This window comes from Octodon degus, unplaced genomic scaffold (assembly GCF_000260255.1).
Source record: "Octodon degus isolate 3935 unplaced genomic scaffold, OctDeg1.0 scaffold00038, whole genome shotgun sequence".
Taxonomy (NCBI): Eukaryota; Metazoa; Chordata; class Mammalia; order Rodentia; family Octodontidae; genus Octodon; species Octodon degus.
In genome coordinates, this window is record NW_004524614.1 from 15,536,174 (window position 1) to 15,555,237 (window position 19,064).

Sequence of the window (19,064 nt, forward strand, 5' to 3'; positions counted from 1 at the left end):
GCATCATGTGAAAGCCCTAGGTTTAATCCAGTTCTGAAACAAAGAGCAGACTGTCAAAATTTTAGCACAGTTCAAGTAAGGGCTTCTCTAACCATCATAGAATTGGCAAGAACATACCCCTACTGAGGCACATTTCGGTGCCTTCTTCCTCAGCTGCAGCACTTGGGTCTGTAAGCTCTTCTGTCCAGCAGAGGGGGCAGCTGAGCCACAAGTGGGTGCCTCTGGAATCCCTGTGGGAACTCCTGTAAGCTAGTAAGCTCTGTGATTTTCATGTCTCACCTGTATGATGAGACTAACAAAGCCTTCCTGGTACAGATACTGTAAAAACTAAAAATAATGTGGCTAATCATATGCCAGGGTGTCACCCACCCCACACACACACACCAGGTAATCGATGGGGAAATCATCACCATTTATTTTGGTTTTTTGTAGAACCAGGGATTGAACTCAGGCCCTTGCGCTTGCCAGGGAAGCGCTTACTCCACTGAGCCATCTCCCTGGCCATCACCATTTATTTTGTTACTCTGCATGTCACTGAAAGGGGTTCAAATGGCTTTCAAGGAAGAATGGGGATGGAATTCAGTGGTCCAGAGTCCTGCTGCTGCTGCCTCTAATATGCAAGTGGAGGCCTCTGGTAGGCAGTACCACCTTGTTAGTATTTTGAGTGTGGTCAGAGTAATGGGCTCAATCCTCTTTGCCCCATTTAAGTAGTGTGTGGCTACAAATGCACTGCTCACAGCAGTCCCATGGCCTCACGTGTGCCTCATGAGGTAGAAAGCAGGGCACCAAAGCAGGGCTGAGCTGGCACAACCCCTCCCCACTATAGAAAGCACAATTTAGTGTGGCACAGCTGATGAGGTGACAGTGGGCACTTCATTTCAGAGGACTAGCCAGCTTCTAAAGAATGTGGAAGCCAAGCCCAACTGACCTCAGATCTAACTGGATGATTTGTCTGGGGAGAAATAGCTCATCACTAACTTATAAAAAAATAGCTGTTTTCAGATAATCTTATGGCCCTCTTCCCTGCTACAGCTGAATCTCAACAGAGCAGCCAGGGAGTCTTTCAAGCACGCAAATTCAGATCCTATGAGTGCCTCAGCCTAAGTCTGTCTTCCCGTGTCAGTCACAGCCAATGCCGAAACGCAAGCTCAGGGCCCTAACAACCTGGTCCTGTCCTCCCACTCCGCAACACTGGCGACTCCCACAGTAAGCCAGGCTGGCTCGGCACCTTGGCACTTCCGGTTTCCTTTGCTTAGAAAGCTTTCCTTCCAGGTGTCATGATTGCTAGTTAGTTCTCTTCAGCTTTCTTCTCTGATGTCATTTTGTCACTATTTTCTCAGACAAGCACTTTACCTCTGAGCTAAATTCCAGCCCCTTCTTAAACTTTATTTTGAGACAGGGCCTTGTTAAGTTTGAGGCTGGGCTCCAACTTGTATTCCTCTTGCCTCAGGTTCCCAGATTTCTGGTTTTACAGGCATGCACCACTGTACCCAACTCAAATGTGTCCTTCCAAGGAAGCCTTCCCTGGTGACCTGGTCTAAAGTAGCGCAGGCCTCCTTCCCGCTGTCTTCCTGTTAGGGATTAGATTTCAAACACTGCCCAAAGTATCTTATGTTCAGAAGGAGACCAGATCATGGGGTGCTATGCCCATCAGCGGATTCATCCACAGCAGTGAGCTCAGTGAGGGCGCAGTTAGGAGGTGGGGGCTGGTTGGAGGCAGGACACTCTGGGTTGATCTCAGGGGGTATACACCTCTTCCTGCTCCTCCCTTCCCCTCTGCTTCCTGGCTGCCATAGCATGAGCAGCTGTCCTCCACCAGGCCCTCCCACCGTGTTCCTTGTGTCTTGGAGCTAGCCAGTTTTGGACTGGAAACTGTGACCGGAATGAACCTTTCCTCCCATAGGTTGTGGGTGTTGGGTATTTTATCCCTGTGACAGGAAAGCTAATACGCTTTCCCAGCTTGGTCTTCACAGATGATTTCTTGTTTGTCTTTCCCTGCCTGTGTGTGACCTCTAAAGGCAGCATGTTCTGTGTTATTTTCACTGCTTTATTCTTCATGTCTAGTTTGGTTGAGAATAGGTGCGTATAAGTATCTGTGAGATAAATGCATACCTTAAAAAATCTGTCTCTAGTAATTAACTCCACAAAGCGAGCTCACTTCTTTGCTATCCTGGAAGTGCATTTTGCAGTACACTTGGCTAGCCTCTCATGTGGTCCCTCAGCCATGCTGTGCAGAGACAGATAACTGCCAGCAACTTTCAAGAGATAGGTGTGTGATCCCACAGGAGAAAGACATCCCAAACTCTCGAATATTCCAAGCCAGCACTCCTTTTACTTTGTGGCATGCCTAGTTTCTCTTTCTCTCTTCTTCCTTTTTCTCTGTCTCCGTCCCTTTCTTTCTCTCCCCCTCCTTCTCCATCAGATAGACAAGATAGCTAGATATCCGTAGGCATTTTCATGTTAGAGCAATGCCTAAGTAGATTCCTGAGGATACTGTGACTTTTCTCTAGGAACCACATGAGAGCTGAATGTGTCCATCCAGGACACACTGGGTTAGGTCTCCTGGCTTTTGAAAGATGTTCTCAGTCCTGGCTCTTGTTCACAAGGCTTCTTAAGCCTATGGATGAGCTCTTGGTAGTCAGCACAGAGCATCTATTTTCCTTGTCTTCAGAAGCAAACAACCTGGAGAAAGCCTCCCAGGGTAGTCAATACTCTCGTGACATTTTCATTCTGTCTTTGGATCCACTGGTACCCACCACTGTCTTCCATGGAGACCAATCTGCAAAGCTCTCATCAAAGAGATGTTAGCATTTTGTCTTGAAATTTCACTGAAGATTCTAGCAAAAATCATTTAAAAGAAAAGCTATAGTTGAGATATTTGCTTAAGAGAGCAATGAAAACATTATTGCCATTGAGGAATGGTGATGTTGCTTGCTTTGGGATAAAAGTTACATTACAGATTGGTTTTCTCCTTTTTGCTCTCTCTATTGGGAAACCTAGCACAGAACCACACAGTCAGGATGCTAATCCTGTCGCACACAATCCTCCCTTGGCATGCATGGAACATGGGAACTGGAACTCACTGTAGGCACCAAATGCACAGGCTTGAGTCTCTCCTGTACGCTGATATAGGATCTACCCCAAACTTACTCATATCCTTCGACGTAACTTTCACTCACCTCTAGATGACCTGCAATGCCTCATACAATGTAAATGACGTGTATATAGTATAAACTATATTGTTTAGAGAACAATAACAAGAAAAAGTCTGTATATACTTAGTACCGATCCAATTTTTTTCTGAATGTTTTTGATCTGAAGTTGGTTGAAGTGGCAGTGTAGAACCCACAAACACAAGAGGCAACTGTACACATTGTTCTCTCTTCCTCCCGCCCAGAGCTTCTTACTTTCTATTTTTTCATGCATCCTTTTACTGCCTGGTAAGCTGCCTCAAAGTCACTACAGAAGAGATGGAATGTAAAATTTGTTAAAACTGTGCTCCTTAAGAGTTAAGGTTGGCTGGGCCTGGTGGTGCCTTCTTGTAACCCCAGTACTTAAGAGGGTGAGGCAGGAGGATTCCATGTTCTAATCCAGCATGGGCAATTCAGTGAAATTCTATAAATAAGGGCTAGGAATGTAGTTCAGAGTGAAGGCCCTGGGTTCAATTCCCTGTAGCATACACACACACACACACACACACACACACACACACACACACACAAGTCAACCAGTGAGTAAGTTTAATCGGTTTTAATCAGTGCCACATAAATTTACTATAGCAGGGGACATTTAGGAAGTATGTTAGGAAGGTTACTGACATCTAATAAAAATATCTGCTAGAAATCTGAAAGAAGAGGCTTGAGACCACCATGCTGGAATGGGAGAGAAAAGATCAAACCACACGTACTGAGTAGTATCAGGTAGAGACACAATTCTAATATGAGAGAAAGTATTTGAGATCCTCAACCCAGCCTCACCTCAGCTGGGACAGGCTACCTTTCTGACATGCATAAGACAGGCATCCAAGGCATCATGATCAGAGATGAGAGCACTCAGCTGTCTCATAGCACTGCCTGGACATAGGTCCCCCACCACCTACCAAAACCTTCCAAATGCAGGCAATTAGAATTTTTAAATCCCTAGGGTCTATATCTCTAAAGATGACTTTACATGATACAAATAATCATTCAGTCAGAAATCCTCTTCTTCAGAAGCCATCCTAATTAGCATCTATATGCAATTCAAATAATACCCAACACTCCCGATGAATAATCTAATCTTGCTTTCATATTTATCATCTGTCTTGTTTCACAACAGCCATCCTATATCACCACTTGAGAGGCAGAGAGACCAGGCCCTACCCCGCCCTATCCCCAGTGGCGACACCAGCCCTAGGCTTGTTCCACAAAGCTACACGGCCAGTTTGTGGCTGGTTTCGGTTCCCATACCTGAGCTCAGATGGCTACACCAAGAATTGATATATTGGCTCTTACCCTTTCCTATGTGTCTTCTAGTATTTTCTATGGTTGAGTTTCTGTTTACATTGGAAAGAAGTCCTAGGCAGAACCTGTTCCTGTTATTTGAAGGATCAGTGAATCCATCTATGAGCACGCTTCGGGAGGAAGCCTGGAACGTCTCCCCAACTCGGTTGTTCAGTTCATAGTAGGCGACCGAGCACCAGTGCTGGGGCTCCTCGTAACAAACTGGCCGGAAGTCTGAAAGACAGTGAGTCAGACAGCGCTTCATTACTGTCATACCTGGGCTTCACAGCTTGGCGCCAGGACACGCAAGGGAATGCTTTAAGCTAGACCGAGGTGTGCTGTTCTGCAGTCTTCTAAACCTGACTCTTTAAGGAAGCTGCTTGAGGTCATTTAGTTAGCACATCTGTGGGGCAGCGGCTGGGTCCACATGAATCTTCCATGCTTAGAGCACTTGTAAACCCATGCTTTAGCACAGAGGGCCCCAGGGAGAAGACAGCATGAACAGGTTAATGCAACCAAATTCATCCAAATAAACACAGCTAAGAGGAAGGTGACACATTACCTCAGTTTTACACAGAAAAGAAAAACTCTTACCATGCCAATCTATGGGCCAAAAAGAATAATTTTATAACAAATTGAAGATTAAAAAAATAATAGTTTGGGTATAACAAAAATTATATAAAATTTGATTTAAGAGAGACTAAAATCTTGCACACAGAGGGACTCACATTCTCTTCACGTGTGTGCGGGACATCTAGAGACACGCAGCAGCGAAATATTCTAAAGGGAGCTGGGTATTTCAGTGGAAAATCCACGAAATGTTACTTTTCATTCCAAATTTTAATGTTAAAGTAAGTTTTCCTCTAACCAACTACAGGTGAGATTTTTTTTTCTATCCACACCCTTCCTCTACCTTCCCACTGATTATTTTTTATGTACAGAGTGTGTTTCAATATACCCTGAAATACAAATTTTTTGGAACACATCTATGATAGGGTACCATGTAATCTGAAAAGGTTGTACACGTATGAAAAGGCTCCCTCTGGGTTACTTTAAATATAAAACATCTTCAAACACCCTTCTCAAAATGTGGTTCACAGGACAGTAGCCTCTGCGGGACCTGGAAGTGTGCAAAGGAAGCTGGTTCTTGGCCCCACCCCAGACCAACAGAAGCAAAACATGCATTTAAACAAGACTGAATGAAGAAAAAAAAAGATTGCACCAATATTAAAGTTGAACAACATTTCACTCAGAAAGCCAAGGGAGGAGAATCACTGGGAGTTTGAGGTCAGACAGGGCTAAATAGTGGGTTCAAGGCCAACCTGAACAATGTAGTGAAAGCGTGTCTCCAAAAAAATTTTTTTTTAATAAAATAAAAATAAGAAGAACTGTAAACTTCTAAACCAGGCATAGTGATGCCTACATAGAGTCCCAGTTACCTGGAAAGCTGAGCCACGTGGAACAGCTTGAGCTGAGCAGTTCAGACCAGCCCAGCCTGGACAGGTAGTGAGACCCTGTCTCGAAAAACAAAACAACCCCCGCCCCACCAACCAACCTACAAAACCCTAAAATCTCTAAGTAGTAGGTTAAAATTAAAAAACAAAACAAACCAAAAAAAAAAAAAAACCCTAGTATTCTAGTATCAAGAATAATAAAAACATTCTTTCTCGGTACTGAGGAATGCCAAAGTTAAAATGCAAAGCCACGCTATCTGCCTCTTAAAATACATATAAAGTAGCTGGCCAGCACATTTCTGTTTTGTTTTGTTTTGATGGTGGAAGGAGGACAGGAAATGCTCTTAGAAAATAGTGACATTCAGCTAGTCACCTACAATTTACCTCTGGTAAGTACTGATAGCACTAAGTGACTACCACTGGTGGCATCTATTGGTCTGCCATGGAAAGGGGGCCCCTGGGGTTTGTGAGGCATGACAGGATAGGATGGTACATCAACTACGAGAAAGCAATGGAACACAAGAATAGTCAAACCAATAAACTGTGGAGCGCAGTCCTGCTTTTTGCTGTTAAACTTCTGAGCTTTGTTATTGCTAAGAAGAAAACATACTAAGATAACAAAACTCTTTTGAAGCGACATCGTGAGTTACCTACAAAAGTGACTGGTTGTGCTCAGATCCTCACTGCAGGCTTGATTCATTTATCCTCTGACTTATGAGTTATCACTGAGTTCAAATGACTTTGTGACAAGATTTCAAATCTAGGAGCTGTTCACTCATTCTTCTCAACAGAGCAGTCTTATCTGGCTTATGAAACACAGAGAAAGCTGGCTCTTCCTTAAAGTAAGCTGAATTTTCAGCTCTCATGTGGTCACGGGTTGTACAGTGATCAAAGGATGATCTGACCCTGAAATATTTCAAGACACACTTCCAAAACAGAATAGCTAAAGCCTGGCTCTAACTTTATATGAAGGCATATTTCTCCTCAAGTATTGATCCGATAATTGATCTGTGATCATAGCTAGGCAAAAGGTGTGCATCCAGTAAATGACATTTTACTCGAAAGTAATTCAAAACACAATAAAAACCCTCACTCAGAAGAAAATCTTCTGGGAGGACCTCAGAATAACTAACCCCTTCGATTTTCATTCCTAATGTTAGTTCAAAAGCATCTTGTTAGAGCACTAGTGGGAGACTTCAGCCACATAAAAGCTCAGACCAATCTGCCTTTATTCAATTGTCTGCACAAGCAGTCTCACACTAGGTATGCACACAGATTGCAAATGGAGCTTGCTGAAAATTCAGATTACTGGTCCACATACAGAAATTCTGAAGGGGCAGATCTGGGATTGGATGGAGCCATGTATGCTGTCATAGAACCTATGGTAATTTTAACAGAGGGGCTGGAAATTCTGTAAAGCTGTGACAAGGCATTTATCTGAAAGAAAATAAAGTGTGATGCTGGTGGAAAATATTAAGACAGTCCTTTTGCAGGTCCTCAAATAACTGTACATAGATGACCAGGGACTGAACACAGAACTAGCATGTAACAGCTATTCTACTCTGATTGAAAGCAGGGATTCAGACAAGATACTTGCCTGCTAACATGATAACAGCCTTATTCACGAAAGCTAAATGGTGGGAACAACCCAAATATCCAACAACCCATAAATAGGCTTCTTAATATGGTATATTCATACCAAGGAATATTGTTCGGTCACAAATACAAAGTACTAATCCATGCTACAGCATGGGCGAGCTGTGAAAACACTTTGCTAAGTGAAATAAGCCAGACACAGAAATGCAGATAGTACTTGCCCGAGGCAAACCCAGAGGAGCAGAAAGCAGGTTGGAGGTCACCAGCGCCTGAGGGCAGTGGAACCTGGGAGCTGTGGTTAGGGTACAGACCTTTTCTACTTGGGACAGTTAAAAAAAAAAAAAAATTGCAAGTAGAGCGTGATGATGGTTATATAACCTTGTGAATATACTTACTACCACTGAACTGAACTCTCAAAATGGTTAGGATGACAAATTTTCTTTTTGTATTTAGTACAGGTTCTACAGGGTCTCACTACATAGATCAGACTCATAGTGAGTGATCTTCCTGTTTTCAGCCTCCCAAGTACTGGGATTACAGGAGTATGCCACCACTCCCAGTCTTAGAATGACAAATTTTATGATTATATCTATTTCACTGCAGCCAAAACATCAATCTAGCATACAAAATAATTTAATTATACACTTGAAGATAGTGAATCATATAGTATGTGAATTATATCTCAAAGAAACTATTAAGAAACATAAACTGAGCCAATCTCAAAAGTTCCCTTTGCTCTTACTTATCTGTGACTCTATTATTCAGATTGGTGTCTCACTGTTAATCATGCAGAAAAGAATGATTTTCTTTGAAATACAAAGGGCTATGCTTTCTTTGAGAAATGAGCCAGTGTCTCTACTGCCAGGGTCTGGGAAGAGGACGGGCCACTTCTGCCTGCTGGTTGACGGGGTCAGAATAAAAAAGCCAGTAACGGATATCTCTACAGCACAGATGGATAAGTGTTTTTTATGCACATGCTCTTTGTGACAAAATTATACTGTCCTCCACCATGGCTCTGCCCTCCACCAACCACAATCATACCTCCTCCAATCCATTGCCTCCTACCCTGCACACATACCTCTTTTAGTCCTTATAATCCCTTGCCTGGACTGCTACAGCCGCTAGCACATTCAGAGACGTATGCACCTGATCCTTGTCCATAGTTAGTGCCTCTTGAGGGTCAGAGACTACGGCTTTACCATCATGGCACCTTTGGCACTGGCTTAGCATCAGCCATTCCGCAGGTGGGCAGTCACTACTGACCAAGTCAATAAAATCTACATCTCTACTTCTGAGCTCTAATATCATGTTCCAAACACCTGTGTGGTGATTTCTTTACTTAACAAGCAATGGAAAGGAGCAATCACTGCATTACAGCTCTATGCTGGACACAGAAAAGAGAAGGAATTGTATAATTTGACAATTGCAAAAGGAGGTATGGGAATAAACCACTGAGGAGACAGGAGGCAAAACTAACTTAGAAGAGAAGCAACTCCCCACCAACCCTGTTTCCGTTAACCAGTGCTGAGGATTGAACCCAGGGCCTCTACATTCAGCCATATTCCAGCTCTTTCTAAATTTTTACTTTCAGACAAGTTTTCTCTAAATTGCTGAGTTGTCCAGGGTAGGTTTGAACTTGTGCCTCTTCAAGAATGCTGAAATTACAGGCATTTCTCTTCCCACATTTCATAAGTTCTTTGAGGATTTGGGGTTGATCTTTTAATTCCTTCTTTAGCAGTGTAAGACAAGGTTTTCAGAGCATAAGTTTCATAAATATCTGGTAGATAAATGAACTCATGAATAAATGAATTGATGCAGACCGTAGCAGCCGACACTAAGCATGGGGACTGGCAGCACTGTGTTTGCCTGTGGGAGCTTGTTATCTCCAGGTGCGGCTTACCTCACACCACGAGGCACATGTACATCTTTTCCTGGAATTGCAAGGCTGACCCACTTCATGGATGTAGCAGCACAAGTGAATACGGTGATGCAATAGATTCCCCCTCTTTCTCTCACATCCACTTTCAATTCAGCAAATAAGTTACCAAATACGTCTCAGGCAAGCTGCTGTCCTGGCTCCTAAAGCCAACGGTGAGAATGCACTGGCTAGAGAGCCCTCGTGCTGCCCAGGGGCACTGTGTGCACATCTTTTGTAGCACAGACTCTCTTTGGATTCTTGAAAGAAAAGGCCTAACCCTGACTTTCCACATTGCCTGCTCTCAGCCCCAGTCTTTCTGCTTGGGCTAAAGGAATATTTTAATCTTATTTTACTGCCATAAAGAATATCTCTGGAACTTCCCAGGGATGCTGGTCAAATCCATTTAGTTTCTGAGTACTTCCAGAGAATCAGATCCAGAAATCAAGAGTTGAATCATGTTGTGGCTGCAGAGCTGATCCCAGATGGGCTGCTCCTGACACTGGCAAAGGGCGGGTGGGGTCCAGCGCCTATAGAAGACCAACTTGTAAAGCACCACAGAGCACTATGTGAACGCAAGTTATAACGCTTACACTTGTCATGGTTGACCATAAATCACTGCTTTGGGTTCAATTTTCCCATAGACCGCGGCTCTTACTGACCTACCTGAGTGTTGATAGGGGCTCTCTGGCTCGGAAGGGCTTCCTGGGGAGTGGGGATAGCTGGCTGAGCATGGGGACTGAGAGAACATGTGGCCAGGCGAGAGAGGGAGCGCAGGACACGGAGGCTGCTGGAAGGAGTCGGGGTAGGTGGCATTGTGCGGCATGAGCGGCTCGCTGTGCAGGGAGGCGCTGCGGAACTTGGCCAGGAGGCTGAGCTGGGGGTTATATTCGCTGTGTCTGGGCACGAGTACAGGAGGCAGCACTAGGGAGAAGAAGGAACAGGAGAGTGAGAACAGAGCATGGCTCACCAGGACAGAACACAGGGCACATGAGCAGATGTCTGTCCTGTGGCTCAAGACCACAGATTTCTCTTTGGGACTGCCCCTGTGCTGTTTGTGCTCATCATAAACTGCCCGTAAATTTCCATCTCTATGTCTATGTGGATATGTGAGCCATACTAGGCCAAGAGCCTTCCTTCTTTCTTTCTTCCTTCTTTCTGCAGTATTTTTTTTTTTGTACCAGAAATCCGAACTCAGGACACTGTGCTTAGCAAGCAGGCGCTATGTCACTGAGCTACATCCCCAGCCCTACCACCTGCACCTTAAGCAGAATGTCAGTATTAATGGCCGAGCTCCACAGGGCCTTTCTAATACCAGCACTCCAGAGGGCTGCCTGCTCTCTCCCACCTTGGAACTGCCCGAGCTCGCTGGCACTGGCCTCTGAGGGACTGGCTGCTTACATCTTCCTTTACTACTGCCAACACTGTCTTTTTTCAAAGGCACAATTGGTTTCTAGAGCTTGCAAGTGAAACCCTAAGTGATGCCCAGAATATTTTGCCTTTACAGACTGTGTTGAATTATTTAGATGATCAGCCTCAATTTCAGGCATAACAGTGCAGCTGGGACAAGCATTGTATTTGTCCTTAATGGAAAGATTTAAAGGTAAGGAGCTAAAAGTTATTCAGTAAAACACAAGCAGTTAGTACTAACAAAGGTGAACACATAAAAGATCAGCTACAATAAAAAAAATCTATAAATCAAGCTTGCTTCTTTTAGTAGGTCCCTCTGGGTTTCGTTTTTTAAAAGAACATGAGTATTCCTGATCCTGAGTCAATATAACATATAGGAATGGATTCAAATTCTCTCAAGGGCAGGCTTTCGTTGGGCATTCAGACCTCCTGGTGACATCTAAGGGGCATAAGGCCTGGCACAATGAGGGAACTATGTGCTGAAATTCAGCCTGGAACCAACGTAAATTCCAGATTAAAAAAAAAAAGCAAAGAAAATAGAAAATGACCAGAGCAAGAACAGAAGAAAACTTTGCAGAGCTGAAAAAGATCTGTGTCTTCAGGGGGAAAGGAACATGGAGTGCAGAACCCAGTTAACAAATGAAAGTTTTGGGCCTAGTCATACCACTTTGTGCTTCAAACACTGAAAGAAAAATGGAATATTCTGGAAACTCCTGAAGGGTCCCAGTGACATACAGGGAAGTGAAAATGGACTTTGCACCTCAATACTAACCACCAGAAGACAACTGGCTAATGACCTTCCAAAGGAACAGTCTCACCCGCCAAATCCTCAACAGAGAACAGAATAACTAGAAATTCATACAGACTGCAGTATGAACTAAAATATAGATATCAAAACTAAGAGGAGGAAATAGGTCAGAAAGTTATATATACATATGATTTTCAGTCCTCATCTTTTATGTTAGAAGAGTGCCAGATTTTCTAATGGTGGTAAATTTGGAAAGGGATTACAAGCACATTACCTATAGCTACTTCCATGATTGGTAGTAATTATGGAAGAAAGAACAATGAACTAAGTCAGAAATGTTTAAAAGATGTTTCCAGGGATGGAAGAGTTAGTTCTTACTTTTAATCACAGTATTGATTTGTTAGCACATGGAAGCACTGATAAATATCATAAAATGTAACTGTCATAAAACTGATCTAAAAAGTAAGATCTTAAAAGAATAAATATTTTCAAGCATTTGGAACATTCAATAACAATAATAATGCAAACAACTATCTCACAACATACCATTTACTTTTTACCATAATATATTTATCTTTTTCCTAATAAAAAATAATTTTCAGTTGAACAAAAATGAATTCAAGCAGATAAATGGAAGGTCTTACACTAACTGCAGATAAGGGTAGCAGAGGAACCAATGATTTCTTCTCCCCTCATTAATTAGTGCTCTTACCATGCTGCCTTACAACATTAGAGAACGAATACTCAACATCACTGTGCAAAAGTGACACAAAGAGCCAGGTGAAGCGGTGCATTCCTGTAATCCCAGCACTCAGGAGGCTGATTCAAGAAGATCGTTGTGAGTTCAAGACCAGCCTGGGCTACAAAGTGAGCTCAAGACTAACCTGAACTGCAAAGCGAGACCCTGTCTCAAAAAGACCAAAAGAAAGTGGCATAGAGGGCTGGCGTGTGACTCGCTGGCAGAGCATCTGCCCAGCAGGTCCAAGGTCCTGGGTCTGACCTCCAGCACTGCAAACAACAAAATAAAAGGGAGGACGCAGAAACAAACAGCAGAGTTTCCTTTAGTGTGTTTCCTGTCTATGCAGGAAGAAAGATGACTCGCCTCAAGCAAGCAAGGGGCTGAGGCAATAAATAATATACAGCTTCTTCTGCAATGATACTTGTTTATCACAATGTTAATGTTCAGATAACACTTTTTATTGATGAGCAGAAACTAACACTAATGAAGACAGTGCTTCTGCAAACTTTCATTTCTTCAGCAGTAGATCGCAGGGACCAAGAGCAGAGACAGAATTATTTTCTTTATCATGAGTGACCAGCATCTAAGTAATATATTCTACCATCTAGGTGAATGTTTGCAAAGAAGACTGATAGTGTTATTCTGGTTGCTTTTTGGCTTGACTCATTCAGTTTCATTAGATCTCAACTGAACATATATTTAAACACCACAGCTAGGCATGGTGGCACACGCCCACAACCCCACACGGGAGGCTGAGGCAGGACTGCTGTCAGTTCCAGGCCAGCTTGGGGTACACAGTGCATTCAAGGCCAGCCTGAATTACACAGTGAGACTTTGTCTCAAAAAACAAAACCAAACAACAACAAAAATGTAAGCACCTTCACTCAAAACACTACTATTTTTAATTGCTTAGGTTACACATCTTAGCTGCTGCTTACAAATAGAAATGGTGTTTACACATATCCATCTATATTGCGTGCCACTTTCCAAATGCCGTGTCATCTTGGGCTCTGTGTTATACACAGGAAAGTAGCAGAAGGAATCACTGGACACAGAGAGATGGATGCAAAGCAAAAACAAAACCAAAAAACTCACAAAAATACTTTAATCTCTCATCCTTAAAGGTTTTGGGGCTTGGATATAGTCAGGTTATTTATGCAAAGGAGAAATTACACTCCTGAAATAACCTCCAGCCACATGAGATAAAATCATTATACCTGGGGGAGACACGTTTGCACGACTTCTGTGGGACCCATGCCAGGCAGTGTGTGGATTAAGAACCTAAAGACATTTCAACGTTAGGGACCCGCTCATGAAGACATGAGAGTGGAAGCTAAGACTTAAAATGTTTACAGATTCTGAATAACAATTTGGCACAGTTATTTTATAGGTGTTGAAACAAGCAGTTTTAAAGACTGGGCTTGCATTTTAGAAAGTCTCTTTAAAACTGTATTTGTCTATAATTCATTTACTTGGTGGAAGCCTGATTTGAAGAACCGAAAATTTAGAAAACAAAAGCTGATGCTTCACCACCCACAGCTTGAGATGCACCAAAGTCTGTTCCTTATGTGGACATGTAAGTGAAAAGACAATAAAATGCAGGGGTTTTTTCTTCCTTTTTCTTTTTCTTTAATGTACTTAGTACAGGGTCTACAGGGCCTCACTGCATAGATTGGACTCCTAGTGATCCTCCTGTGTTCCACCTCCCAAGCCTGGGATTACAGGTGCGCACCACCACGCCCAGTCTCAGTCGCTGTCTCTGTGCCCCAGGGGCGGGGCCAGCCCAGCATGCAGGGGATCGAACCCTGGCCACTGCGTCCGCCTAAGCAGGTGCGTTCATCTGCAGAAAGCAGTTTGCATTGTACATAAAACACCATAAAACCTTCAAAGACAACACGTAAGCTTTTATTATAATTCAGGCTCAGCAAACTTGTTTCATATTAACATTTTCAATGTTCTCAAAATGCCTCAAACATGCCTAAGCCTATGTAAATTCTATTGTTTCACTCAAATGATCTTGTAGAGTAAAAACTCTGTATAGCTTAAATATCATTTTAAATTAATACAATCTTGACCCATTTTTCTGGGAATTCAAATGTAAAGTATGATTACGTAAAACCTTGACATTATCATCTTAAAAAGAGCTTATAGTAAAGTTGAAGCACTAAATCGCACTTTAAAATTAAATCTTTTAGTATACAAGAGGAAAACTATATACATTTTACTCTTACAAACTATTACAACTTTTTTATATTTTATAAATGCATTATTATGAAAGAAAAATATTTCTCTTTTTATGTATTTGGTACAGGGTCTCACTACACAGCCTGGACTCCTAGTGATCCTATTTTCAGCCTCCCCAGTGCTAGGATTACAGGCGTTCTCCACCAAGCCTGGTCTTGTGGTACTGGGGATTGAACACCAGACCCTGTGCTTGCCTAAGCACATGATTAGTACACTGACCAATCTCAATGGCTCTGAAAGAAATTTTTTAACTTTTACTATTTTCGAAACTTTAGATATGATCATTTTATCCTTTTTCTTTCTTTCTTTTTTTTTTAATGGCCCACTTGGGGGCGGGGCTGGCACAGCATGTGGTGCCAACGATTCAGCCACAGTCCCCTAAGCAGGCACTTTAGACCACTAAGCTAGCTCGCCAGCCTGAAAGAAAATATTTTCTAATAAACACTTTTCTACTTTGCTGTGTACCTTAAACAATTCACATCTTTGAGACAAGAAGGAAGCAAGTCATCTTTGTCATAAACTGACACATGACTTGTCTCTATTGTTTTAGACAGGCTCTTGCTGTGTTATCTAGGCTGGCCCTCAACTCCTGGGTCCAAGCAATTTTGAGTTGTTGGGAGTACAGATGCATGGCACTATTCTCCACTCTTTTTTTTTTTTTTTTTTTGAGATATGGAAAGAGCATTCAAAGAAAAAGATGAAAAAGAAAATAAGCAACAGTTTCCTTGATTTCAGGGAAATGCATCACCTCTACCAAGAATGTGGACCCTTGTAATGGCCTCCTCGGACAGGGTCTTGGGGCTAGAAGTAGTTGGAGACACACCGTGCCCAAGCAGGTGACTCCTGTGACTTTCATCAAGCCCTTCTCATGGATCACATGGTGGCAAGCTCTGGGAGCCACAAGAGCTGCCTACATACTGCTAATGTGGGCCAGGCATGACCTTCATGAAGGTGACTGAAGGCTTGAGCTACTACCTAGACAGCACTGTCTCCTCACAGGACATGGGCAATTTCCCTGAGCAAATGTGTCAGCCCTCTGATTTCCTGGAATGAGGCAGACAGCCAATGAAAGAAAGAAGGCTCCCGCTACAAAAACTCTATTCCTGCATGGAATACCACAGCAACACTCCTGCAAGGAAAACAGCAATAAAACGGTTGCAACCAGTGTACAGGAATGAAGGTAAACACCAGGCTTCTTTAGGGAGGAGGTGGTAGGTGGGTACACACACGTATTAGTGTGTAACAAGCTTTGGAACAGGATTTTCCTATATTTTAAACTGCAATTTTTAAGAAATGCATTTTTAAGAACTTAGGGCACTTACTTAGCATGCACGAGACCCTGATTTGATCCTCAGCACCAGACCAAAAAAAATTAACTCCTCCTCCTCCCACTTACATCATATTTAAGAACAACTGCCCATTTTTCCCCAACCTGTCTTTAGTGCTGGAATAACTTTCATCTGGCTTTTCTGGCAGAGAAAAAACTTCTCATGCGGCAGAGATATGAAATGCCTTTGACTTATCTGAGTTTAGACAAAGCAAACCAAAAACTTGCCTCAGTTTAGCTCAGTATAGTTCAGTGGAGTTGGTGGGACATGTTTACGTTTTTATACTTAGTCATTATCAAGGCCATTTTAAGACCTTTCAAAACCTTAAGAACTCAGAAAAGATTATGATGATTCCTTCTAAATTAAGTCACATAAAACTACTCTTTGCAAAAGCACACAAAGCTTACATGTACATTGAAATTAAAATATCTTCTGCCCAGATTTTTCTGGATACAAGTTGTTGGATTCACTCCTCACAGTCGAACCTTACTTTCTCTACCAGCAGAGATCCTTGTCTTGGGGCGCCCGCCATTCTCCACTGAGACACATCCCCTGAACTCTGCAACAAACCTGGCCCCCACAAGCAAACCCACCTGGGGTCTCCACTCGGCAATAGTGGTAGGGGTTGATGCACACCTCCTTCTGCTTGGAGCCAAACGGGAACTCACAGCACTCCAGGGGCTTCAGCTCATGGTGTGACTGCAGGTCCGGCCACCGCCACACGCGGCAGTAGATAACGTGGGGCAGACCCTTGCGGTGGGACACCTGCAGGCGCCCGTCTAGGGACCTAGGGATCGTGACACACTTGCTGGGCTGCCCCGGAGAGCTGAGGGCCCTCTCCAGCTCGTCCATGGCCCCTTTCTTCTTCTTCAGCTTCTTCACTAAGGAGTCAACTGCCTTCTCAGCCCACTTCTCCTCCTCATCTCCTTGTTTCCAGCCAAGCAGTCTCTTCACTGCAGGGCTGGTGAAGGAGAAGAGGGAGCTGATGGGGGTGCTGGGGTGCATAGGAGGTGAACCACGGGAGTCTGCGCACAGGAAACCAGACCCGTGGTCCTTCAAGGCTTGCTGGGCCCCGGGGAGGTCGGCAGCAAAGAACTCCTTAGGGCTGTCATAGGTGCAATGCGGCCTCCTCTGCGGGAAGCATCAGCAACAGATTCACAGTGGGAAGTGTGGTGGCCTCCTCCGGAGTCGCTCGGTGGGCCGGCCAACTCTGTGAGAGAAGGAAAGGCCTCCGTGAGTGCAGCCCAGGGAATTTGCAGAAAGGTGTAAAGAAAGAAGGGAAGCAAACATTGCTGAGATGTTTTAACTTAGGAGCTCTCAGTCCTCTCCGGCCCTGGTCTCCCATACTGTGAGCATCACCACCTTCCAGTTATGATCATCGCCTCCCAAAGCTCTTTCAGAGTTTGTCTCTTCCTGCTTTCATCGAGACCTAAGGCCCAGCCCCTCTGCCACTCATTCAGTTCACTGCAGTGGCCTCTGCAGTGGCTGTTCTCCTTCCTTTCTCCTCCCGCTCTAATCCATTTACTGCTCTCCCAGGCACAGCTTTTGCCAAGTCATTTTCCTATTTAAGAAATTATGTGGCTCCTTGGTTTCCCAAGTGCAAAGGCTCTGCCTGGGCTTTCTGGGTCTCCACAATCTTCCTAAATGTTTATGTTTTATGTTTTAAACTGCATAAAAAAATCCAGCTTCACTGTAAGAAATATATAACAATGAAAAGAAAAACAATGAGATCTCCAGTCATCTTGCCACTCTGGAAGAGCCACTCTTCTATAGCTACTGTTCCCCAATACTATATAGGATGGTGGTTCTCAAAGTCAGTCCCAAAGATCTCCAGGGCCCAGAGACTCTTTGGCAGGGCTGTGAGATCCTCTCTTTTCCAATTAAATGTCTGGATGAACAAAATTTTTGTCATATACTTAAACCAAAACAACAGATCAACAGGCTATATGCTGAAGTGAATATGCAAATCTTGGTGTCATTTATTAAGTTAAAGACTAAAGGTATAAGACTGGGCGTGCTGGCATGCACCTGTAATCTCAGCACTTGGGAGGCTGAAAACAGGAGGATCGTTACGAATCCAATCTACATAATGAGACCCTGCAGATCCTGTACTAAATACATTTTTAAAAAAAGACTAAAGATATAAATAATCTTTTTTTTTTTTGAGATAGGGCTAGTGTATCCCAGGCCAGCCTTGAACTTGTGCCAATTCTGCTTCAGTCTCCCAAGCACTGGGACTCCAGGTGTGTGCCACCATACCTGGCTCTCCTCAATTTTGTAAAACATAGTTTTTAATGTTAAAGTGTTCACATATAATTCATTATTCTATTATATATTCATATGTAAAGTAATCATATATAATGGATTCATTGTTTTTAATGATTCAATAAATTTATTTTTAAATTTCTTATAGTTTTAATGCTTAAAAGGAAAAAAAAAATTGAACAGACATAACACACATAAACCAAAGTTTCTTGGAATTCTCCACACAATTTTTAAGTGGAAAGGAGCCAAAAGACCATAGCCTTCGGGAACCATACTTCCCAGTCACACACAGTCACATTCATAAGTGTACACCCCAGAAAGTGCTCTTCTCATAGTTGCTCTTGGGTCTACAAACTGCTGAGTTCCTTCCCCTGCGCACCCAGGGAAGCGCCTGTCCTACTGAGCCATCTCCCTGGCAATTTTCTTGTGCATCCAAAGGAGACATTTCCTCCCAATTATCCAGCCAGCCCATTTAAATTTCCTGAGGTAGAACCACATTTCCCGACCGTGAAAGTGCCAATCTAAACAAAACCGATTCTCCTCCTTTCCCGGTCTCGGAAGCAGCGACCTCATTAATGTTTCAGTGGTGCTAAGTGGTCACCTTTTGGAGCAAGCAGACTCATTTTAGTCTCCTAGAATCAATGCAGCTCATAACCTCCAACAACTGCTTGATTAATAGACACTAAACATAATTTTTCTCCTTTGCTTCCCTGAAAGAAGTGGCCTTTTCGAGTTACATTATGTAAATGCCGCCGCCACCCAGCACACAGGTCAGGGCTAGGGCTAGACCAGGGTCAGTGCCTGCCAGGCCTGTGTTCCACCACTGAGCTACATGCCAGCCTTACATTTCTTTTGAACAAAGGTAATACATGATCTTTGTGGCT

General features: G+C 43.3%; 1 protein-coding gene across 4 annotated transcripts in view; it reads right to left on the reverse strand.

The window, feature by feature from the left end:
- Smad9 (SMAD family member 9) overlaps positions 1–19,064 on the reverse strand; it is a 72,833-nt gene that overhangs the window by 11,155 nt on the left and 42,614 nt on the right. For 2 of the 4 annotated variants that reach the window (XM_023715078.1, XM_004631092.2), the window contains exons 2-4: positions 16,509–17,125; positions 10,113–10,370; positions 4,494–4,715 (exon numbers count right to left, since the gene is read on the reverse strand). In XM_023715078.1, the coding sequence (XP_023570846.1) occupies positions 4,494–4,715; positions 10,113–10,370; positions 16,509–16,920 (892 nt within the window). In that variant the 5' untranslated portion in view covers positions 16,921–17,125. The remainder of the gene's footprint in view (positions 1–4,493; positions 4,716–10,112; positions 10,371–16,508; positions 17,126–19,064) is intronic. The other 2 variants (XM_023715080.1, XM_023715079.1) reach the window with 2 other exon arrangements.